Consider the following 25,079-nt stretch of genomic DNA (forward strand, 5'->3'; position numbering starts at 1 on the left):
CAGCTTAAAAGTTGAGAAGCCAAACCGCAAACATTATACCCATAATATTTTGAATACCCCTTAAAAAAACTGGGGAAGCCGAGATTAAAAATGACAAACAATGCAGCGAAAGTCGCCCTATAATAATATTTGTACACCTCCCCCGGTAAGTTAACTTTTGGTGGAAACGCGCTGGGGAACCGGAGGAAAAATTACTTCATTAAAAGTTCGAAATGAAGAAGAAGTGTCCGAAACAAAAAAATAAAAAAGGTTGTCGAATGCAAAGACTGCGGGACAGTGGGAGCTGAGGTGTCCAGCTGCCGTCCCGATAAGAAACTCATAATTGGTGTCATTAAAAAAGCCATTTCGGAAGTTGTTAATCTTCCGCCGCGTCGCATCGCATAGCATCGCATCGCGTGGGTCCAACAATTATGCCAACTAGCGGGGGACTCGTGGACTCCGCGGCAAAAGTCAGCTGAAGATACATAAATATGTAATTTATTAAAAGAACAGCCAGCCGAAGTCAAAGTAGAAGTAGAAGAAGCAGGCGGCAGCTGAGCAAAACCGTTTACAACAATGGCTTGACTTTTGTTTATTGTTATCATTATTTAGCCAACTGATAAGACGGCGTCCAGGGACTTGACACAAACACCAAAACAAAAACCAAAAAGAAGTAGCCACAGAACGGGGTGCTCCCTGCTCCCTGACAATATAAAAAACAGCTCGTTTTTCATATATCTCTGCGCTGAGCAGAAAGGCGACCATTTCTTTGTTCATCTTTTAATTATAAAGTGCGATAAATGTGACACAAAAAGTTGCGAAAGATAGTGAGGTACAACAAAAATACCAGGGGACTGTAAAAAAAGTTGAGAGACGTAGCTTGAAGTCGAAATGCCAGATACTCTAAAGTTGCAATGAAAAGATCACTTAAATAATAATAATCCTAGAGCTCAGCAAATGCTAGTACTGCTTTAAATTAGAATTTTAGATTTTTAAGCACCTTGTGTTTGTATAGATGAATAGAAATGTGCAGACTGAGTAATATTCTGAAATTCCTAATAAATTCATTTAAAAAACTGCAGGATAGTGTGCAACAAAAGAACGGCAATCGAAAGTCGTTAAGCGGCATTGCGAGATCTGTTTGTTTGTTTTTTAGGGTTTTTTAGGCCCGCCTGCTGGCTGCTGCCTTTGTGCATAGCATTTAATAAACACCAGGACACCCAGGATGTTGGAAGAACAAGGACTATCCCTATGCTATCCTATGCCATTCTAGCACCGCAACCCATTCCCACTCCTTGGCATGCAATCCCCTAGGCTGGCTTTATGAAATGGCAAAATGTCCCATAAAGTAAAATGGCATAAGATAGTAGGCGACGTTTGGGCCAGAAATACTGACCACAAAACTGGCTGTAAAGGGAGCCAGATACTCGTACATGGCCATCTTGTGTTGCGGCTTTGTCTTGCCCATAAATATTATCTGCACTTGTTGGCCTATAACTTTGCACTGGCTTCTGTTTCGTTGGTTCTTCTTCTCTGGGGTATTATTTTTTTTCTTATTTTTTTTTAACGACTACGAGGACTAAAGTTGTGGCAAAAGTTGTTTTTCGTCGCCCCAGTCAAGTGTTAATTTCTTCCCCTGCAATTAACTTTTGCCCATCTCTCTCTCTTTCTCTATCTCTCGGTCTTTGAAAAGAAAACGAACCCCATCGGAAATAAAATGGTGAAGAGGAGCATTGATAGCCAGAAAAGGCAGAAGATACTTTCGGTGCTTGGGAGATGTATAGATAGCATTGTCTTAATATGCAAATTGCATTGTCTCGCGACGGCAGTCGTTGTCCTAAGGTTCAATTGGAGCGCAGATCGGCTTCCGTTTATCTCTTTGACCTCGAGCGTTTCTGGAAAACAGCAGACCCAGACCAGATAAATATATGTACAAATATTAATAAAGATTCGGCTGGACTAGCTGCCTAGTTGGAATCATGACCACACAGAAAAAAATACATGGTTTACTCACTGAAATGCGATCAATATAACAGAAACGTACAAATAACCGAAATAAAATGTCTTTAAATAATCGATTTCATAAATAGATGGGCAGTATTTGCAGTGCAGATCGCGGGAAAAGTCTTGCACATTTTACTTATTATCATTGTTTTGGCCCATTGTGATTTGCTTGTGGCTCTGGCCCCGTTCATGTTACTTTCACGACTTGTCCTCTCTGCATCTGAATCTGAGTCTGCAACTGTATCTGCATCTGCATCAGCATCAGCATCTGCATCTGTATCTTTGTCCCTATATCTCTGTCCATGAGCATTGACAATATACTTTATTCAGGCATTCAGGTGAATGGCACTGCCAAATAATAGTAGCTATCGGGTAACCGTTTTGTCAACGACTACGACTACGACTACATACCTCGACTTGACTTAACTTGACTTGGCCTAAAGGATTTAGGGGCATCTAGATAGTCATCTGTGCCGATTTCAATGGGAAAGCGGCAAAGGACCCAGGAACTGTGATCAACTATCGTGTGAGAAACTAATAAGCCATAAGAATACTTTGCATATCTCATCGCATTCAGACTTGGCCAGAATGTGCTCAACTGCATTTGCCAAGGAGTTCGCTTTATCACGGCCTTTTAAACACAAATAATTCCCAATCACTGCCTCAGTTTAATGGCCTATATATGTGTCTCTGATCCCGCCTGCCTGACAACAGCATGTTTATGATGGGATAAACTAGAGATGGGACTACAGATATCCCTTCCCAAGGCGAACAAGTTCATTAGAATTGGGATATGTTGGTTAAAAGAAATGTGATGCTGATGAGACAGCCAGGCGAAGTGAATGTGAAAGATGTAAAGAAATGTATAGAACTCTTTGAAGATGGAATAAAGATGAAAATGCGAAATTCTAAATAGAAGAAATATTAAAGAAATATATAACTATTATTATTAATCTTTCTGATGCTCAGCTTAAGCATTTCATTTAGCATCCCTATAAGTTGTTAAATTCCTGATTCTCTTCGGCATCCGGTTTTCAGGTTCATCGTCCAACGCTTTCCACTTTTATGGCTTAATAGCTCTCAATGGAAATCGATTTATGTTGTCACTAATTGATTAGCAGCAGCTTTATCCCCGTCCAGTCGGCATATCCTTATAGCCTTATATGTACATACATATGTATGTGTATGTATGTATGTATTTCTCTCTCTGCACACCGGGCTCATAATAAAACATAACCATTTCCATTTCGACCACCGTTTGCACACCTGTTAGGAAGGTCCCTTTTGGGCGGCGATTTCCGAAAACCCAGAAGAAAAGGCTTGCCAGTCGACAAGCCCCCTTCCCTTCCCTCGTCGGCGAGTGAATGAATGAATGTCAATTCGAATGTGAATGTGAATGCGAATTTGAATGCATCGCAACCGTCTGCCTCGCTGTCTGTCCGTCCAACTGTCCGTGTGTCCGTTTGTCCGTGTGTCCGTGTTCACGGACAAATGTAAATAAATGCAAAGGCTGCACGAGGGACGTGGCTGCTCTGCTGGGCCTTCGTACATACATAGTTTTGCATGCATTTTCCTTCAAGGACACTCGAAAAAAAATGCTAAGTTTTATATAAGAAAATGTATATTAAATATGAATAATTGAATTAATATTATTTAGTAACTAATGTGCAAAAAAGAACGTTGATTTCATTACAAGCGACATAACTGCAACACTTGCCATAAACAGAGACTGTAATTTCCTTGTAAATAGTCTTTTCCCATTTTATTTTTTTGAGTGCAGAAGAAGGGCCAAAATGTGCAACATGGCAAGAGCAGAGCAGCACAGAGCGGCACAGAGCAGCAGCTGCTGTTGGGAAAACTCATTGAACAATTGACCAAATCGAAGCCTCAAACTCGGCACAGACAATAAATGCACAATGCACCGCTCTCACTCACCCCGGACCCATAAATGCACTGATGTCTACCGAAGAGTACGAAAATGTGGCAAAAACCAGAGGGGTACAAGATTAAAATCCATGAAAACGAAACTGAGTCGGCCGACACGCCCCCTTTTCTCATTCTCAATTTTTTCGGTTGCTAGTTTATCTCATGATGACCGGGCAGACATACACGCATGTACATCCATTTCTGGCTCATTGTCATATCCAAAATACGAAATACGGCATACGAAATACGAAATCCGAAATCCAGTGGCATTGTGCGACTTTGGGCCTCTGGTGGCATCTTATTATTAATTTGCTTAAGTGCCATAAATGGCAAACAGTGCAGGGCAACCGAAGGAAGCGGCTTCCCAGGCCGGGCACACAAAAGGATTCAAGTTTCTGAGCCCAGGCCGCCCAGCTGGAGATTTTACACGTACTCCGATCTCAGGTCCTGACCATGACGAATTGCCAAAAACTACAATAAAAAAAGGAGGGAGAAACTACTTAAAAAGTGAAGTGAATTGCTGGATTCTGGGGAATGCCCGAATGCTCGAATGCTCTTACACATGAAATTGCACAATAATATGCAATCCAGGAAATTATAGCTGACCTTTCCACCTGCATGGCCTAAAGGTTAAAAAAGTGCCAAGTCATAAATTTATGCGATTGTCTTTTATGCATTAGTTGTTTTTACTTGACAGTTTGGGTGTGCAGCTTGCAAAGATCCAAAGAGCATAACAACAGTCGTTTATATCCTAGGTATATACCTATATATAAAATGAAATTCAATTTATATTTATAAGTCGGCTGCACTCCAACTAGATGGAAACCCATGTTCCCCTTAAGTGCCCCCCCAAAAAAAACAACAAAAAAAGGGCAACAAGTGTCGACAATCGGGCGAATATAAAATAACTGAGAAATCTGCAAGTAACTGCAACTGTGACATTGAAAACTCCACCAGAACGCGACCCGAACTCTCGTGTCCCCCATCCCAACTCCAAACCCATCCCACTGCTGGAATGAAGGAGCTGATTTATGTTTCGTTGGCGGCTGCATTGGGGCATCTTTGACCTTTCGGAGGCATCGCATTTCATGGAGGCTTTCTGCGGAATTTGTTCGGACATCGCAGATAGACTATCTACGAGATACTATGCACAATGTCAGGCGGCAGATACGATTTTTAATTGACATTCACACGACAACACAAAAGGGTTGAAGGAATGAATGGGCGATCTGCTGTGATGGTGTGATGGAGTGACGGAGTTTTCTGCTTAATTAAATGCAATCTACAACTCTATTGGGAATCAGTAGCCGGGCCATTTTCGCGCATTTAAAAATCATTTATACGAATTAGCCCCTGGCAAATGGTAATTAAGGCGTGGCCCATGGGCACAGAGTCCACGATTTCCCACACACACACATAACACACACACACCGCACAATAAGCGCACACGTGCAGAGCTCCAAAAGATAAACAAACAAAATGCAAATGCAACAAATGCAGCAAATGCAACAAATGCAACTGCAAGGCCCCCGAAAAAGGCGAGAAAAATGTTAAACAAAACATATTGCCGCAATTGGAGGCCATGTGCGGTGCGGCAAGTGCTGCTGGCTGACATTTCAACACCACGAATCCAGCCAGCAGCACCACTTCCAAACTCAGAGCCCAACCAGCAGCACTTTGATCCACAGAACGGGCAGTGCACTGCGAGAAAATAGGGCTAACCAAACTTTACACAAGGCACCAGCCACATACTTAGTTGCTTCAAGTCAAAAACGTCTCATAAGAGAAATGATGTTTAGTATTTAGATTGATCTAGGTAATGTAGATAGGTAAGGGGCACTTGTTTCTCCCTGTGCACACAACTCTGAATTCGAAAAGCGAATCCCAATCAAAACAAAGATCAAAACCCAGCAGCAACAACAATGCGCCACTTGAGCGGTACGAGCGGTATGAAGTTGAAGTTGAAGATGATGATGAGGATGAGGATGAGCGGTACGGGCGATCAGCGGGCGGGCGGCGGCAGCGGAGACCTTTCACCTCACCTGCAAGTGTTGTTGATCTAGCTGCTGTTTTGTTTATCTGCCAGATACACACACACACACCCACCAGCTACAGATACAGCTACAGATACAGATACATATGCTTATTTCAACACCAGAAACTCCAGCAGCAGCACACTCAATTGAGTTTGCTTTGTCTGCGATCTCAAGTTGTCCAAACTAATTAATGAGGCCTGAGAAGCGGGGAAAATCGTGTTGAGAATAATTCACAAGGATTTATTTACCTTTTTGGTAATTTCAAATGCGCTGCATAATATTTATTTGCTATTTGGGGGGTAAATAGCCCTACTGGTGAAAAAGGGCTATTATATGAACTATTTCCGGAATAACAAATCAATTGATTTACTGGGAAATATTCCCACATTAAAAATAGTATTATTTCAGGCTTAATGTTACAATGTTAATGGAAAATGCAGACACATGTTTTAAACATAAAATATAGAAAGTGAAAACTAAATAGAGCTTTGGCCATACAATGCATCACAATCTTTAGTGAATAGTGCCTGCCATTTATAATCGCTGTTCACTTAACTTATTTTGTTAAATGATTTTATTTCGGGCCCACTTTTCCAGCGACTTAATTAGGAAACTGGTGCTGCTTTTATTTATGTGTCTTAACGAGTCGTTTATTTAACCCACCCTATATATCTATATACGTATATATATATATATATACATATGTATATCTATCCTTGTCGCGCTCGCAATGAAGCTGAGCACACAAACATTTTGGAAATTTGTTTATTGTTTTTCCTCGGCGTCCTCCGCACTAATTTGGGAAATGGTAGAAAATGCACCACGAAAATTGAAAACCCAAATCGGAATTGGAATTGGTATTGGTATTGGAATAGGAATTGGAGTTTGGAATTCAAATATTTAAAAGGAAGACAACACAGAGAATTGAAATAATTCGGGGTCTTGATTTAAATAAAAAACAACAGACAAAAAAAAAGGAAAAAAACATAGAAATAACAAACAGAAAGAACATTTTCCTCCGAATGCTCCGAGCAGTTCGACGAAAAACCAAACATAAATTCCAATCGACCCCTCCTCCGCCGCCTGTGTGGGCCACAGTGAAGCCATGAACATTGTTTTTTATTAGCGGCAGGATATCGGCGATGCACCCTGATTTTCCCCTCTCCATCCCGCGCCCCCTCTGCCCAGATGTGTATATATTTATATGTTAATTCGCCCGGCGTTAATTAGAGAACAAAACTCCGAATGCAGATGAAAACAAGTGGAAGTTGGAAGTTGGAGATTCCGCCGCTGCTTTTACTCGCTGCCTGAACTAAAAATGTATTTATAAGCATACATACATACTCTCTCGGGTTTTTGTATTTTTTTATTGTATTTATTTATTTGGCCACAAGCAGCAAACAATTTGTAATCGCTGTTTCTGCCGCCGCCGTTGACAAGGAAAATGTTGCAGCTGCGGCACGCGAAACGACACCGAAAACAAAAGCTGCTGCAGTCGCCTTAATTGCACTCTTTTTTCTCTTTTTTTTCCTTTGCAAGGAAGCGCCAAAAGAAAAATGTTTCAAGTTTTCCGAAAAAGCGCCGAGGGCGCGGAAAATGCTGCAGCATGGAGTGGATTAGATGGAAACAGGGGCAACTTTAATTCATTACTCTTGTTCTATTGTCTGAACTTCAATGCCTAAACTGTTGTTGCATAAAATTGGATTTTATATTTTTAAGTTTAAACTAATTTACTTTGTTCGAAAAATAATGGTTTACTTATAGCAAATTGTATGCATTCTCAGCCATTTGTATAAAAAGTGCGAGTCTATACAACTTCCTTATACAAAAGCTAGTAGCCAAGCTAATTAAGATTAATTCCTAAGCTAGGGTATGCACAATTCTAAAGAAAGTGACTTTGTGCACTTTTTGATCGGCAGCAAAGTGAAGATTTGCCATCCACTAGGTGACAGACAAAATAAATTTGCTGCTGAAAAGCCTGCAAGTTAATTACATTGGCCAATAAAGCTGATTACAATGCAGTTGGGCGCAAAGTGGGCGGGGTTTGGGCCAGTGGTCCCCAATTGTTTGGATGCTTTTTTGGGGCCATGTGGATGGGGATGGGGATGGTCGATTTTCTTGGTATTTTCTACGGCCGCTTCCAGGGAAGTCAGTGCGAACAATTTATGAAAGTGGCTCTGGCTGTTTACGACTGTTTTGGGGCGTTTACGATGGAAATGTTTATAAATACTCGCCCTGTACCATAGATAAGTGCAAGTATAGTTGTAGTTCAAAGAGTGGCGAAATTGGGTTAACCAGAACACTTTGGACAGACAGCTAAAGACGCGATGAGATGACATAATGGCTCGGCTTCTTGTGAATCACTCACATCACATTTTTTGTTTGTCGATGAACAATGATTTCGCCTTGTTCGGTGTGCAGAAACTGAAATTATTAATTACCCAGCAGGAATGTTTTTGTTTTTCGTCATTTTCTCTGTGAGTGTGTGTGTGTGTGTAAAACGACCACTTTTGATAAATCACAGAGAGACACAGAGGAGCAGAGAACACGGCCACAAACACCAAAACAATTTTGCGATGAAATTGTCAAATTGCAGTGCAAAAACGCAAGAGCAGCAACCGCAACCGCAATCGCACCAACAACCAGCAGCCATTGAAAGTCCCCGCTTCCGTTGAAAAGCCCCCCTTTTTCAAGGGGGGGGGTATCCATTCCCACCCCCCTTCCCTTCCCATCCCCTCCACGCCATGCCACGCCACGCCACGAATTCAATTCACAATTTTCGGTAACCGAAAATCACTGCGAGGCGAACGCAATCAATCATAAAACGATGAAACGTCGACAACGACCAGCAGACGCGGGGAATGGGGGTATCGGGGGGAAGGGGATCGAGTGAGGAAAATTGAAAACTCTCAGCCAGGACATGGACAAGGAAAAGCCCCGGCCAACAAAACCCCAAGCCCCAAACACCAGAAAGCCCCAAAAACGGGGGATAAAAACCCATCAACAGCCAGTCGGTTTATGCGACGTCGATTCTGCAAAACCATTTCGTGATTGAACATCTACGATGAGTTCAATTAGGAAAAGTTGACCACACTTATTGCGGCTTACCATTAAATTACAATTACAATTTAATAAAATGAATTGATTAATTTACTTTTTTTCAAAGCAAGCTGACCACAATAGGCATGAAATTTAAATAAAAACCAAAACTAATTTTAAATGCAATTTAACTAAACGAAGTGCTACTGTGATCTCACAATAGGCATGAAATTTAAATAAAAATCAAAACTTATTTATAATGAAATATAGTTGTGCTACAGTATAATATCCTTTTTGAGGAACTTTCCATTTTGGATGCCACAATTCTTCCGGCATGAACTATATACTCTGGATCAAGTCAAAAGCGTAACGTTGAATTGGCTTTTGGTTGGTTTGCGTTTGCTTTGGCTTTGGCTTTGGCTTTGGTCTGCTTGGATACGGAATGTTTTGGTTTGTTTTCGGCCAATGGGCCACTGGCAGTGGCCAAAAGCGAACGTTTTCCTACAATCTATCAACGGAGCAGCCATGGCGCAGCTCTGGCCAATTCGGAGCTGCTAAGCTTGGCCAGAAATCCATGTCCAAAAAATATCCCTAAGGAGCATAAAGAAAGAAAATAAAAGCGCCCCTCTGCAGTTAATTAGAGATGGCCAACAGAGGCAGCCAACTGGTTGTGGGTTTTGGTAGATTGCAAAGGGCTTTCATTTATAGATCGCAAAATTTGCCATTTAAATGGCGATTTTTAGAAACCCAGTTGCAAAAGAAGCCAGCTTATTCCGCTTCTTTAAAATCATGGCCAGCTTATCACATCATTTGGCTTAGATTTACTTGACTACTTTCAAACTCTTATCCTTTTGCCGATCCACTAGCTTTCCCTTGAAAATTAACGTTCGTTTTTTCTCGTCACCCAGTGACTAATTCGTGTCGAAAGTTAAGCGGCCTAAAAATGTCGTTTTATTGGAAACTCTCCCAGGCAGTTAATTTCTGGGCCTGCAACTGCGACTGCGACAAAGATACGGATACAGATACAGATACAGATACAAAGATACCGATACTGACGATTTCATTGTTTTCCCCCAGTGCAACGAAATGCATCGGCGATTCCGGGGAGTGTATGAGTGTATGAGTGTTTGAGGGCCACTTATCAAATTTGAACTTAATTACTGGACTCACCTTTCTCGGATAACACAGCAGCTTGGGGTCCGGCTAATGAGCGGTTTTATGCATCGCTTTAAGTCGCATTTGATTGAGCTGGATGGGCATTTTGTAATCGTCCCACTGAGATTTACATGGCCCCCAAAAGAAAAGAAATCCCCCCAGTCCAAAAAAAAAAAGTAAAAACGAAAATATCTCTGTCCGGCCCATAAATCAAGTGGCATTCGCCGGGAGTCGCGAGTCGCGAGCCGCGAGTCGCAGGTCGTAAGTGTGTCATTAAAATTAATTATCTAGCATTTTTAACACCGAACCAAACCAAAACCGAACCGAACCCTTTTTCGGGGCGGAAGTGGGGATGTTTTGGGGGCTATACGTGGTCTAGTAGGTATATCTGGTAGCCTGGTGCCTGGCAGCTTGTCAATTAGCCACACGCCGTGCTTTGAGCTCTCAGCGTTTTTCAAATATTTGCTTAGCTTTTGTTGACGATTCTACAACGGTCTCCCACTGCTAGAGAGACTGCACTGCGCGAAATGCTATAGCTAGTCGGAAAGAAATATGCATAAAATCATCAAATGTAAGGCTACGTACTCAATTCATTCATATATTCATATATAAAGGTTTTTTTTGGCAGTGCATGAATGCGAAAGTCCCTGACTGCGCTCAAATATTTGCGCTGACATAAGTTGCTCTGTGGCTGGCAGGAGGACGGGATTAGAGGCATGAGAAATGAGGAATAGGCATGCGGCATGTGGCATGTGGCATGCGGCATTAACCATGGAACAGTCGCTGATCGCATAGAACCAGTGAGAGTGGAAAGTGGAGTGAAAGTGGAGGCGAGAGTCAGACAAGACTGCCTGTCTCACTGTGCAAGATAATTATAACACACATATGTGGCCAGAACTTCAAACTGCAAACTGCAAACTGCAAACGGCGAAATGAAGTCCGGGGCGCCACAACTGTCGATTGCACGGAATCCTGGACAGACAGTGGGCCCTCGACCAGTGGACAATGGGGGGGCGCTTCAAGTTTTTGTCTGCAAGCTGCAGCAGCAGAAAGATTCCAGTTTCGTGGTCGATGCCATTGACAGGTCAGCTGTCCATGTCGCTCCTTTCCTTGGCCACCAAACCTCAGCTGAAAGATGTCAACTCAGCACAGAGCTTGTACACAGACAAAAGCGGGGCATACTTTCAACTAACTGCAGCAGAAAATCACTACAAAATCGATGGGAATTTGAGTGGCATAAAGCTGAATTAAAAGTCACACCTATTTCGCTGAGTGTGGCAATGGCAGGCAGCAGAAACCGCAGCACTCGCCTTCGACTGTCAATAGCAAAACTGTTTGCCAAAAGCATAACAAGCAGCAGGCGACGGCAAAAAACCTCCGCTCTTCATTGATCGAATAGTTAGTGCCAGTTAGCTTTTCTTCAACTGCATTAAGTGGGTTTATAATTCAAAACATAAAAACCCCATCTAATCTCAGTAAATACAGTATTTAAAGGGGCAAAATGTCTGCCAATGTTTCCATATAATTCGAATGCTGTTAAATAACTTTACCTACCTTACTATATTGTTCATACGCCCCGTTTTCGTTGGGCAAGTCTCAGCACCCCAGTATATTCTCATCTTCTTAAGTCTTAAGTAATTCAAGACAAATCGCCGCATAAATTATCCAACTAAGCCAATGTCCCGCTAGACAAATAGCACTCTCATCTCCAACAGATCCACTGCCAATCTGTGCTACATTGCCCCACCAACTTGCACCACTCCCCATCCAATCTTGGCACATTTGCCTGGACAAACCATTTTGCGTGCCATTTTTTCAGCATTTATCGCATTTATCGCATCTGGGATGTGCGATGTCGCCAAATCGAAGGCGGCAATAGAGTCGTTGAAGGCGAACATTAAAATCATGGCAAATGTATCTTTTCACATGCGAACTTCACTAACTTGTTTCCATTTTGCCATTTTCCATTGCAGAGTGCAACTGCAACAAGCACGCGCGTCAGTGCCGCTTCAACATGGAGATCTTCCGGCTGTCGCAGGGCGTCTCCGGCGGAGTCTGCCAGAACTGCCGCCACTCGACCACCGGCCGCAATTGCCACCAGTGCAAGGAGGGATTCTACCGCGACGCCACCAAGCCGCTCAGCCACCGCAAGGTGTGCAAAGGTAAGCTGAAACATATTTAAATTAAATTAGAAATTATAAATTAGAAAAAGAACTAGCTATAAAAAACGTGTTGTGCAATCAGCAGACATTCCTGTGTCCGAGATTAATGCCTAATTTACAATAATTAGCTCACAGCGACATCCAACTGGGCCACAGCCGCCCCTTGTGACTCCCCCTAGATACCCCTTTGGATCCCCTTTGAACCCCCTTGGCTCCCCCTTTAGGCCCCCTTTTTGGCACCCCCTTAGCCCCCTGTGGCCACCCCTGGGCCAGCCCAGCCCATCCCCAGGCGACCTTCGAGTGTGTTGTTTGTAATGTAATTTATGGCCGCCATAAATTCACGCGCTCCAATCGAAACAATAAAAATAAAGCGAAGCCAGCGGATACGGAAAAGACGCCAGCAGCCAAAGGGAAATGCTTTAAAAAAAGTTCGACAAATGTATTAAGCAATAGTATAAAAAATACAAATACTTAGCATGCTGGTTGCAGAATATTATTAAATTGCCACGATTAAATGAAGCTTAGTTGGAACAAAACCTGCTTGTTGAGCTGTTCATTAGCCCAAATCCAAAGTGGATTATTTAATGTAGAAAAGTGAGATTGCGGATGTGCTTTATATGGCCGAGGGAGAGGAAGGGGAAGGGGAAGTGGAAGAGGTAGCGGAGGAAGCAGCCGAAATTTATTGCCTGCAATCATTTTCATTGGCAAACAATCAAATCAGGTGGAACACATGGCCAAAATCTGAAGCGCTCTACTACAACTACAACTATTTATAGTTGCGTGGCGCATCTATATGCAAACATACAACTTATATATATATACATATATAAACGGATATAGTATAACATGTATGGTAGGCAGCATCCCGCTGGGAATTCGCATTCAACAAATTTATACCTAATTGCGAATCGAGTATCGTAAACAACAACAAAAACAAGAGAGCCCAGTGGGAGTGATTTTCGTGGGGATTTCGGTAGGTGTTATAGGGGGTGCCGCCTGTCGTTTGTCATTGCGGTGTCAGAAATTTTTGGTCGCAAACCGCTTTTGGCTCTCGGCATTTGGCTTTCAACATTCAGCTGTATGTTCAGCGTTTTGGCTTTCGTATTGCGGATTTCAGCTGACTAAGCATCATAATTCTCGTGCCCGCTCAGCCAGAGCCGTTAAATCCAAATCAAATTCTTATCGATTTTTAATTAATTATCCGCCGCCAAGTCGCAACGGAGCCACCAGCCACCAGCCACATCGTAAATATCGGCGAGCAAACCACCCACCCACCGCAAGCCACCCAACCACTTGCGATTTCGGCACAAAAAAGGCGCCGCTGCGACAATTTTTGGAAATTACGAGTATTTGCCTCTTCGTTCGGCGGCCATAAAAAATGTATTCGTTTTAATTTTGACACGCGTGCAATTTGTTAAGAAAGATTTGCACATTCCCCGGACTTACAGTGGCTGCCATTGTTTCATTTCTTTCATTTCATTTCGTTTCATTTCGTTTTTTTTGTGTTTCTGCGACTTGTTTCTGGCTTGTTGGCAAAATGTTTTACGTCATGTTTGTCATTTGCCAAATGTTGCGGCTGCCATATACCCCTTACCCCATACCCCTTGCCACCTCCCACTGCCACTTTCAATTAGTCAGCCCGAAATTGTTGGGGCAAGTCTTTGTGGCACAGGAGCCACAGGAGAAAGAATCCTCGCCAGCTGATGCCCCCGACGGAAGAGTCGCAGGAGGACACTCAGTGATTTATTCGTTTCATCTCGAGCTGGCTCGTTTTTCATACACACATATTCCCCATAACGTTCGAAATAAATTTAAAATAATTTCACATTACTAATGGCATTTGGTGCCACTGCAAGAGCTGCCACAAAAAGGGGTGTCCTCATGTGCTTGTGGGTTGTCTGCCATGCAAAGGTACATATTTGAATTTTATTATTCACAAGCTGCAAATCTAGAGACCCTCAAGGCGTTGACTTCAAAATATGAAACACTTTAAGCCAACGCAACAAAGAACTTACATGCATAAAGTGAAGTACGTAGACTTCATTTGTAATGGAAATATTACCAAACGAGCGCTTAAATTATCTTAAGCAATTAGCAAATTGATTTTGAGATAATTACAATCAGTGTGTAATCAACAATTAGAATTCCATAATAATTACTTAACTGAACCGTAAGTCGTGCTAGGCTGTTTTAAATTACCTCTAGCTTCAAAAGCCACAAGTACACATTTAAATGTGGCGATTTAGTATTGAGCTTGTTGTTAATATTGAGTTGTCAATAAATCAGTTAGTTGTTTTCGGTTGTGAGTTTCGGTTTGCAAACGCTTGCAATTCCATTCCCCAATCCTCAAAATCTTTCCGCCGCAATCTGCATTCCGCATCTGACTGAAAGCCATTAGATTTCAGCCATGCCATTAACATCCTTTATAATTAACGCCTTAAATTCATTTCGATTGCCAGTTAAAATGAAAAAGATTAGCAGCAACTTGGCTTCCGTAAAACTACATTTATTCCAGCATGTGAGAGAGTGTGTGTGTGTGCATCAGTTGAATTTGAATTTGAAGTTGATTTAATTTAAATATTCAAATGATTTACTCGAGGAAGGCAAAGTCGAGTCTAATGGAGCAAATGCCAGCCAAAGCCATAATTCATCGCCTAGACAGAGAGTTTGGTTGGCTTGGGTTGGGTTGGGTTGGAAATGTGGGAAATGAGTAGTTGGCTGTGGAATTGGTATTTGAAATTTGAAATTACACACAGCCGTAGATGCAGGCAGATACAGATACGGACACAGATACAGATGCAGATGCAGATACAGATACGGGCACAGTTACAGATACAGCTACAGATACGGGCACAGATACAGCTACAGTTACAGACTTGGATTCAGATGCAAACTCATAGATACGGACACGTGTTGTCAAAGTCATTTCAGTCAATTTCCTTATTTGTGCAAATGTTTCAATGACCGGAAAATTACATATTATTATTTGTCCAACGGCAGGATCCAACATCCCGACATTTCAACTTCCCGACATCCGAACCTCCCGACATCCGAACTTTCCGACATCCTGGCCGTAAACGAATCGTTATTCATACACTTGTCTGCATGTGTTGCCTGTGCCCCAAACGACTGCTCTTTTGATAATTAAAATCTGAACCCTCCTCCTGCCAGGCCCCCAAAAAAGTATACTCTACTTTTTGCCTTATTGCCATCGTTGACATCATTAAATCTGCATGCCACATACACACAAGGGCAATAAAAACAAGAAGTGCAAATCGCAGATTGTGTGCTCTGCTAATAATGAGCACAACTGAGGGAATGTTCGCTACTTTTGTTGCTTTTCCATTCAAATGATACTTTCGCTTGTAGTGATTATCAATTAGATATTTCCAATGTATTTCTTTCTAAATTCCAACTGAATACAACGATGCCTTGTGTGCTGACAGGGCCATCCTTTTAATATGCATTAATATACATTATGCCGTCGTATCTGCGACAATCGTTTATCATCGCCCAGTAATTAGGGTATACAATTGAATGCCTGCCAATTGTTTTCCACTGCCCGGAACTCATAGGCCATATCCACGATGACAAAAGACTCTACTCTCTGGATTCGCATGTGTCAATGGGCGGGGGAGGAAACTCGACTGGCATTTTGGGGGCGTAGGGCGTTGGGCGTGCCCTGGAATACAATTAACATTATCCGTAACTAAATACGTGAAATTAAAAGCCATAAAATCGGAAAGTCACGTGCGAAATGTTACAGCAATATAACATGGATGGAAAACAGCAGGAGCGGCAATTAAAATAATGCCACACACACACACACACACACACACACACACACGTAGAGGGGAAAAGTTTCTTTATTGCCCAAAGTTCATTCAAATGCGGTGGCAAATGGGGGAGGCTGGCCAAGGACATTATTACTTTCGTGGGGGAGGAAACAAGGAAACAAGGAGTCAGGAATCAGTCAAACATCATTAGAATTTCATAAAACGCGTCGCTGCAACTGTGCCGAATCGCTTAAAGGTTAAAGGTTATCGCCGCGAGGGTCGCTCGGCAACTTAATTGAAATTTCGGAATGCCAGCGCGAAATGCATTTATCATACAGCATGCCAAGGTGGCTTTGAAAAACTAAGCCGGCTAAATCTATTTCAAAGCCAGTGGGTGGTTCCAACCAAAAACTAAGCCCCGTGACAAATTTTCTGCTGGCAAAGCTATAAAAGTTCATGCCCCGAACACAAGCAATTTTTGAACAATTTTGACATAGCTAAACAACAGACAGAAGAGTAAAAAAAAAATTTCTAGAAACATTTCAGTTTCAAAGGGGTGGCATTGAAACAGCACAACGAATCGGTTATGCTCTTGGAATTTCAAGAAGTGTAGTTCATTTGAGGCGATTGATTTGATTGATGAGCTGAAGTCAAATAACAGAGAATGGAGTAGCTTTTCTACCACAAAAAGGCTTTAGAAACATTGTATAATAATTACTTAATTTCGAATTGGAACGTACTGCTTAAGTACGCTGTTTTCAAAGCCCTTGTTTGCTTGGGCTGTATTCTTTTTTCTCGGTGTACCCATGAGCTTATGGCAGCGTTTAACCCGCAAGCACCGAAGTGTCCCCAAATCCACGGACATTTTGGGGAAGGACAGCGGTTCGCCGATGGGCGATGGGCAAAGCCGCCCAATTTGAATTATGACATTTTGCATGCGAGCCGACATTTAAAGCTGTGCAAATTGTTCGAGCGTCAAATTGGCGCTGCCATTTCACCAGCCACCCACATCAACCCACACTCGACTCACACCAAGCCACTTTTCCAGTTGGAAAATCATTTTCCGAAACGGTGCACTTTCAGTCGTCGTCGGAAGTAGCAAGCCAGAGTTTGGCAACAATTCGGCTCCACATTGCCTACTTTACTGCGCGTCGTTTGATTTTCAATAGGCCCATTCAGATCTGTTTACCCCGCCCCCTCCATACTCCATACTCCATACTCCATGTACGATTTTCTCGATTTTCCCAAGGCGCCTCAATCTTTAACGCACAATTTGAAATGCGCGGAAAGTTTTTTTTTCCCCCCGTCCGTCCGTCCGCCTGTCGGCCCGAGTCGATTTTCCCAGCCTTTTACCAGCTTTTCCCCACCTGGAAATGGAAAACTTTGTACATGCAACAGAAAATTGTAGCAAGACGAGAAGAGGCTTTTTGCTCATTTGAACGGCGAACGAAAGTTGAGCGAACTTTGCGCCAGTTGCAACCGCGATAAACTTTTTTCTTACTCCGCCGCCCGGGAAAATGGGCGAGGAAAATGGGGGGAAAATGGAGGAAAATGGGGAAAAAGAAGAGGCGAGGAAAAGCAACTTTTCGTGGAGTGTCGCGCGAAGCCTTTGATTTATTAATAAGACCCAAGAAAAGTTCCGCCCGCCGGCTTAAACTCAAGTGTGAAGTGCGATGGCGATGGCAAAGGTGAATCGCCTTTTTGGACCGGTTTTTGCCATTCAGGCATTCAAACATTCAGACATTCGGGCTAAATCAAATGGCTCATTTGAATTCATGAGCAATTGGTAGATGATCATTCGAGTGAATCATTGACGTGCGATGTGCGAAGTGCGATATGTGTGCATTTAATTGAATGTGTAATGTAATCCTGCCCTCCAAGGCTAATCGCATTGAGCTTTGGTTTATTTCATAATCACTGGGTTCCTTGGGAAAGTTATGCATTTGAATGGCTCTTTAAGAATGCAAAATACAACTGAAATCCTATTTCTTTCAATTGCTCTTGAGGAAAACTAGCAATTGAAACTATTAAACAATCGACGAAAGCGTTTATTTCTGGCAAACAATAAAATTGTGCAAATAAATAGTAGATTTAAAATTTGAACGATGATCGCATGCTTGTAAGCCAAAACAAATGCAATTGAAGAATTTTCGAAATATTCGTATATTCTAGAATTTGAAGTGTTTGCTTTTTCCAGCAGCAAGACCAAATCAAAAGGCTTATTTTGCCAGCTAATAAGTACTAGTGCAATTGGCTTTTCCTCGAATGCGCAAGTAATGGCATTGCCCATATACCTATATATACAGTATATATACTCTTATATATGTATGTAGTATATATGTGCACTCGATCTGGTCTGGTTAGTGTTATATAGGCTGGATCTGCACATCGCCCACATCGCCCACTTGGTCAGGTGTAATCTCTCACTGCAAATCATGCGCAATCTTCTTCATAATTCTTCTATGGCCGCAGAGGAGTCTGTTTGCTTGGTTTTCTTTTCTTTGGAAAATTGCACGATTCTGTGGGCTTTTGTTTTCTGCTAATAATAACAAATAGCAGCATCAACAATAGCCCCCTGACTACCGACTACCGACTACTGACTTCTGGCAGCTGTGCTCTTTATGGCTAACAATTTTCGTTTTCGTTTTCGTTTTCCCTGATTTTTTGTATGTTTTTCCTTCTTGTTTCGTCGTCGCTGTTGGACTAGAAAATTTCGGGTAATATTTTAGGGCAATTGATGGCCGAGGAAGAGAGTTTTGCCCTAAATTTATGTAACGCACTTTCTTCCAGTGGTCAGTGGGGTTTTCTGCTCATTTTTTTGTTGATTTCTTTTTTGGTTTTTGTTTTTTGTTTTTTGGTAGGGGGCAAATTGGGAGGTTTGCTTGCGCAAAGTTGAAATAAACAATAACAAATTGCGCTTGATTTGCTTTATGGTGTTTACACTAGGCCCAGTGTTGGTACTTTTGTTTGAGTGAACGCGAGTGGGTGGTTTGCTTAATTAATTTTCCGTTGCCCTGGCAAAGAAAGAAAAACACCAGGCTACCTGGAATCGCACTCAAATAACTTGTAATAACGAATTCGTGGTAGCAAAAGTAGAAAACAGGATGGATTCAGGATTCTCTCATGTATTTGCCATCTTTTAATCCATCAACATTTTAACTATTTTTGGCAATGAAAAATGCGAAATATTCCATATTCAAAGCCAGAAAATTGTCGAACATGAATGCAGAAAAAAAGGGTCGGAGGTCAAGGGGATTGGAGTGCAAAAACACAATCCGTACATTTCATATATGTACTAGTACTCGCACAAATGAATGCCAGCCATACTGCGAATGATTGATTTAAAAATATCCCTGCCTGGCAGATGCCATAAAACATACCTGAAAATGTGAATAAACATGGGATATATATACGAGTATATACGCACATTTATTTCTGTGTACTCAACTGTTTAATAGGTCGTTCAATGAGGTAACTTTGAATCGGTGCGCAACGAGAAATTCGTGTTAAACAAATGATCTAATGAGTGCATAATGGCCTTAAATCATCTGCTTCACTAGATTACTCGATTAACATATATATATGCATGATATGCACGATGTTAATGATGCACAGCAGGCGATAAAGAACAGACAAATCATAAAACAAACCAATATGGAAGAAGGATAGAGTATTTCATAGAATTTATTAGATGCCCAAAAGCAAAATTAAACTTTAGACTTGATTCACTTTCGCTGGAATCCCTGGCCAGTCAGTCAGTGGTTCAAGTGATTCATTGGTGGACTCCGCTCATTAGGAGCTCATTTATTTCGGGAGTCCCTGACCCGAATCGATCTGTGGATAAGCCGCAGGGAATGACTCGTTTTTGCCTGGGCTCTTTGTCCCAAAAAATTTGGGTCGCACTTCGGGCCAAATTAAAAGGAGATCTCTGGTGAAAGGGCTTCCCTGAATCACCGCTGCCACTGTGGACTCAATAATTAAATAGAAATGCAAATGGCTCTCGCTGGGAAAGTCCATACCCGCCGACTATTCGAAAATGAAGCCACTCGAACAGAGGGCATAATGAAAATTCATAATCTTTATCACGACCAAAAAGGGGAAAAAAGGGCATAAAAAGCGAGGAAAACCTACGCGCAAATGGAAAATGACAAGTAAATCCGGACAGGGGAGGAGCATATGGATGGCACCGGGAATCCGGAGCAGATGGGATCCGGATACGGGGATATATGGTGTAATGTATATGTATGCCCAAGCCAATGCCAATGCCAATGCCGTGCACTGATATGGCATGTGTGTAATGAACTCGCTGGCTTGCAGTGCCGCGATTTTCTCTGGCTTGCTTATTTTAACAATATCCAAAAAGCTGAAGGTCCCAAGTCCCACAGCCCCACATCCCATATTCCATACTCCATATGCCATGATGTCCCATATGCCCCAGGTCCATGGACCATATCCCAGCACCAATCCCACTCGCATGCCCATTCCCATTCGCATTCATAGCCAACTGGCCCACACTCTGCTCCTCGCAGATAGCGCGGCGCACACAACGCGCATATTGTTGCCCCAAAAGCCACCGTAAGCGGCACAGTGGTGCCGAGTTTATTGTCACAGCCAGCAAATTTCAACACCTATTTCTAGGAAGCTACTACAAAAATATCCTAAAAGATTCATAATATTCAAACAATATTTAAAAAGATACAGCTACGTTCTCATTTGGGAATAGAAATGTAATATTTTCTTGTCTGTCTTGTGCCGTTTTGCCCCACTGTGCCCGTTCGGCGACTATGAAGCGCCCTGCAGGCAGCAACAATGGACACACGGAATTGTTGCTCTTGTTGCTGTTGTTGCAAGTTATTATTGTCCGTTGCTGCCGCTGTTGTTGTTATCATCCGGATGTGTCACTGTGTGCATATAAATCGCATTTAATTTATTGTAAATCGGATTAAATTACCAAATGTTGCACGAGCGCACGCAACGAACACGGCATATACTCATATACTCGTATATCTGTATGTCTGTATATGGGCTATGAAAGTGGAAGCGAGAGGCTGGGATTGAGAGAGCAGGACAGAGTACGCCTAGTTAACCCATTGGTTTCGAGTGCTAACCTCCAAGTAGCCATGCAACAACTAACGGTGTTGAAAACACAACTAATATCTCATGTAAAACATTCCAAAGACATTTAAATTCGAGAAATATTTCTTTGTGACAAACCCTAATGGGTTAAATGCCACAAGTGTGTGTATTCCGCAGTTGACACCCACCTTTACCACTCTGCCTGCTGTCCATGCCACTCAGGCCACTCCCAATGCCGTGCACAAGTTAAATCTTTAAATATGCAACAGCTTTTGGCCAAGAGCCTGCGCAAAGACCCATTAGATGTGGCCGAAAGCGGCTTATTAACTAAACAACCCACAGGGAGCAGGCTCAGCTGAAGAAACAACTGCAAAGTCCTTCATAATAGTCTCAAAACCGACCCATATGACACTAGAAAAATGGAGAGGAAAGCGAAACAATTTCACGGAAATAAACAGGATTAAGTTCGGCTGGGCATATTTATTAAAATAACAGCTTTAGAGACATCGAAAGTATTTAAAGTATTCGAAGATAGTGCTTAAAGGGTCCCATATCTGGCATACATTTAATTTTACCAAACCACTGGCATTGTTCGAGTGCGTACTGCATTCAAAAGCGAAAAAAAGGGAAAAGTGGGCGGCACATAATGGTGGGCGGTCCCATTTGCACTCTCATTTGCAATTAACCGTGTGCGGACGGACAAGAAACGGACAAAGAGCGAATCCGGCGGACAGCCGTTAACTGGTGGCGTGCACTCAATTTGCCGGAGTCCACAGACATACATACATATGTACATACAAATTGAACGGAATACTCGGCAGTAATCGTATCTGTATTAATGCACATTTCCACGGCTCATAAACGAATCTGCTGCCGTCGGAATGGGGGCCAAAATCCCGGGTAGAATCTGTGGTGAATGGTGGATGGTGAATGCAGCGGCAACGTGATGATGCAGAAATCAGAACTTGAAAGACTTTAAGTAAAACTCAAGTGGACCAGATTGGCGATTCCCGATTCCGATTCGATTTCGATTGCGAGTCCGGTGGCGATTGGCCATTGGCGATTGCCGTTTTGTCTTTGAAGTGCCGCACCATGTCCATTAAGCTCTCAGCACGCTCTGCAAAAATCAAAAAAACAAAGTTCAGCCACATCTGCACTATGTGTTTTCAGACATCCCAGCTGTAATGATTTCATTTCTTTACTTTCATTTGCAGCCTGCGAGTGCCATCCGATCGGGTCATCTGGCAAGATCTGCAACAGCACCAGCGGTCAATGTCCCTGCAAGGACGGGGTCACCGGACTGACCTGCAACCGCTGCGCCCGTGGTTACCAGCAAAGTCGCTCCCACATCGCCCCCTGCATAAGTGAGTGTGTTGCCACAAACCAAGAGTATTCATACATTCGAATAATAACAACCCATTTACCATTTCCCAATTTCCATTTACCATTCCCGCAGAGCAACCACCGCGCATGATCAACATGCTGGACACCCAGAACACCGCGCCCGAGCCGGATGAGCCCGAGTCCTCGCCAGGATCTGGTGGCGATCACCACAGCGGCGCCTCCGGAATGGCCGCCCAGTCGCAGTACTATCGCACCGAGGGCGGCAGGGGTAAGTAAGTGCCACCTCTCATATCCATATCTCTATCTGTTGTGTTCTGTTGTGTTTTGTGTGCTAACCGACTATCCCCCCCTCTTACTTTCCCCCTCTCCCCCCTTCGCATTCGGTTGCGAGTGCTTATGCTAACTGGTAGTATTGTTTATCAGCAGCGGGCTTATACAGTGGGCTCTTGCTAAAGTGCACAGTAACTTATATTCTAAATGCTATATGCAACATAGGTATAAGAAATAGTTAAATGTTTATAGAGCAGCTGGCTCTCTTAGCACAATTTGCTCTGTGGGCTCTGACATAATTGTTTGAATATAGATATTGCAATGTATTTTTTGGCAAAACCCAAGTGTTTAGGATTTCCACAAAGCGAGGGCTCACTGTCGCAGGAACGCGACGAAGACGGCGCATAGTTTGCCGTGGCGTTTGGCTCGCCTTTGTAATCCTTTAAAATGGGTGAGAAAACACAAATCCGCTAAAGTGCAGTCGGTTGTCGGTCAGGAAAAGTGGAAGTGGAAGGGGAAGGGAAAGGGGAAGTGGAAGCGGAAAAACAAGGAGCGGCTCCAGGGGCAAGAGGAGCAAGAGGGGGGTGGGGACGGGACAGCGGCACTTAACAGACAACGCAAATGTTTGCACGCAACTTTTAGTTACAGTGGCGAAGAAAGTACAGTGGGCCCCCGGAGAGTCGGAAAGGGAGTGCAGCGGAAGGGGGAGCGGGAGGGGGAGGGGAACTGGTGAAGTGCAACAAGCAGACAAAATGCGCCACGCAGCATAAATCATACTAAGCCCAGTTCTAGGCGCCCTCTCGCTCGCACACGCAGGTCCTCTCACTCTCTCTTTCACTCTCTCTCGCGGCAAAACAAACTTTGCAATAAAACTTGGAGAAAAAAGCAAAAAGGACAAATCTCAGTGCAGGGTAAAGACTATTAGATATCCAGTATAAATATATTCTAAAAAAAAAAAGGTGTCATTCCGAGATGTTTTATTAACTTAACTGCATTTAGTTTACCAGCTACAATTTATTTTAAAAATTGCAAAAGTGTTTACAGACCGAACAGTGTGTACCCTCGATACTTGGGAGTGCAGGGTATTCAAACAGCAGCAACAGTGGCAACAACAACAACAAAGATCACCCCAAAGAAACGTCACAGAAAGATACAAAACAACAAGAAAATAGAGGGGAGAGAGGAGAGTAAAGGGAGGAGAAGAGAGAAGAGGGGCAGAAAGTGTAGAATGACAGAGAGCAGGCGAAACTTGGCAAAGCAAATGTATTAAAAAAGTTTTTTATTTAATTTCCCATGAATAAGCTGCAGCAACAGCCTCAAGAAGAGCAGTCGTTGTCCAGTGCACACAGTACCCACTACCCACTACCTAGTACCCACTACCCTCTACCCACTACCCTCTACCCACTACCCTCTACCCACTACCGAGTACCCAGTACCCAGTACTCAGTATCCATTATCCAGTATCCAGTACGCAGTATCCAGTACCTTGTGGCGAGTGGCAAGTTTGGAGTCTAGTGCTTCTGCCTGCGCCGCTAATTGCTGCCAACTATTTGCTCAAGGCGCTGGGCAAAGTCGCAGTTAAGGGGGGTTGGGGGGTGCGGGGGGATCCGCAGGACGACAGGATTCAGCTAAAGATGAGCCGTTTATGCAGCTGCAAGTGGAAACAATGACAAATTGACTGAGCAACTTAAGCAGCCACAGGAAGTATAAGCGGCGAGTTAATCGTAATAGAGTCACATTGTCACTGCCCAGTGACCAAATGAAAAGGACGAAAAGGGACAGCGACTTGGGATGCTAGTTTTTCACATTTACTATTGCATTTTCTTCCCGCTTATGTTAGAGCAAAATAAGCATTTTTATATAAAATTTTACTAAATAAAATGCTGGTAAAATATTATTTAATGGGGAATGGAAAAATCGTAAACTTATAAATAAATTTAGTTGGATAGTTCGGAAACCTTTTTCCAAGCATCCCCCAGTAAGTTGGGAAAATCTTTGAGACCCATTAAAATTGCAAGCAGATATGAATAGCTGCCAGACGACTAGGATCAATTTCTGGCTGCAATTGTTGCATATCAAGTTGCCTCCGGCTCGAAGGACCAACTCCACTCCATCACCATCCATCCATCTTGCCAAAAATGCAAATCGAGCTGCAGACGGAACATGGAGATGCGAGTTGCGAGATGAGGGCTGCGTTTAAAGAGGCTGCCCCTCCTAAATGTATTTGTCAACGGCAAAGAAAAGCGCAAGTTGGAAAAGTTGTCGGTGGAAAGTTTTTCATTCCCTGTAACCAACCGAGAACTGAGTTAGGC

At 42.9% G+C, this 25,079-nt stretch overlaps 1 protein-coding gene across 2 annotated transcripts in view; it reads left to right on the forward strand.

Moving 5' to 3' along the window:
* The window catches only part of LOC122623646 (netrin-A), a 43,267-nt gene that overhangs the window by 15,317 nt on the left and 2,871 nt on the right, over positions 1-25,079 (forward strand). The window contains exons 2-4 of one of the 2 annotated variants that reach the window (XM_043802921.1): positions 12,113-12,301; positions 22,368-22,517; positions 22,610-22,765. In XM_043802921.1, the coding sequence (XP_043658856.1) occupies positions 12,113-12,301; positions 22,368-22,517; positions 22,610-22,765 (495 nt within the window). Of the gene's footprint in view, positions 1-12,112; positions 12,302-22,367; positions 22,518-22,609; positions 22,770-25,079 lie in introns of both variants that reach the window. The other variant, XM_043802922.1, reaches the window with a different exon arrangement.

The sequence above is a fragment of the Drosophila teissieri genome, chromosome X, assembly GCF_016746235.2.
Source record: "Drosophila teissieri strain GT53w chromosome X, Prin_Dtei_1.1, whole genome shotgun sequence".
In the NCBI taxonomy this organism is placed as follows: Eukaryota; Metazoa; Arthropoda; class Insecta; order Diptera; family Drosophilidae; genus Drosophila; species Drosophila teissieri.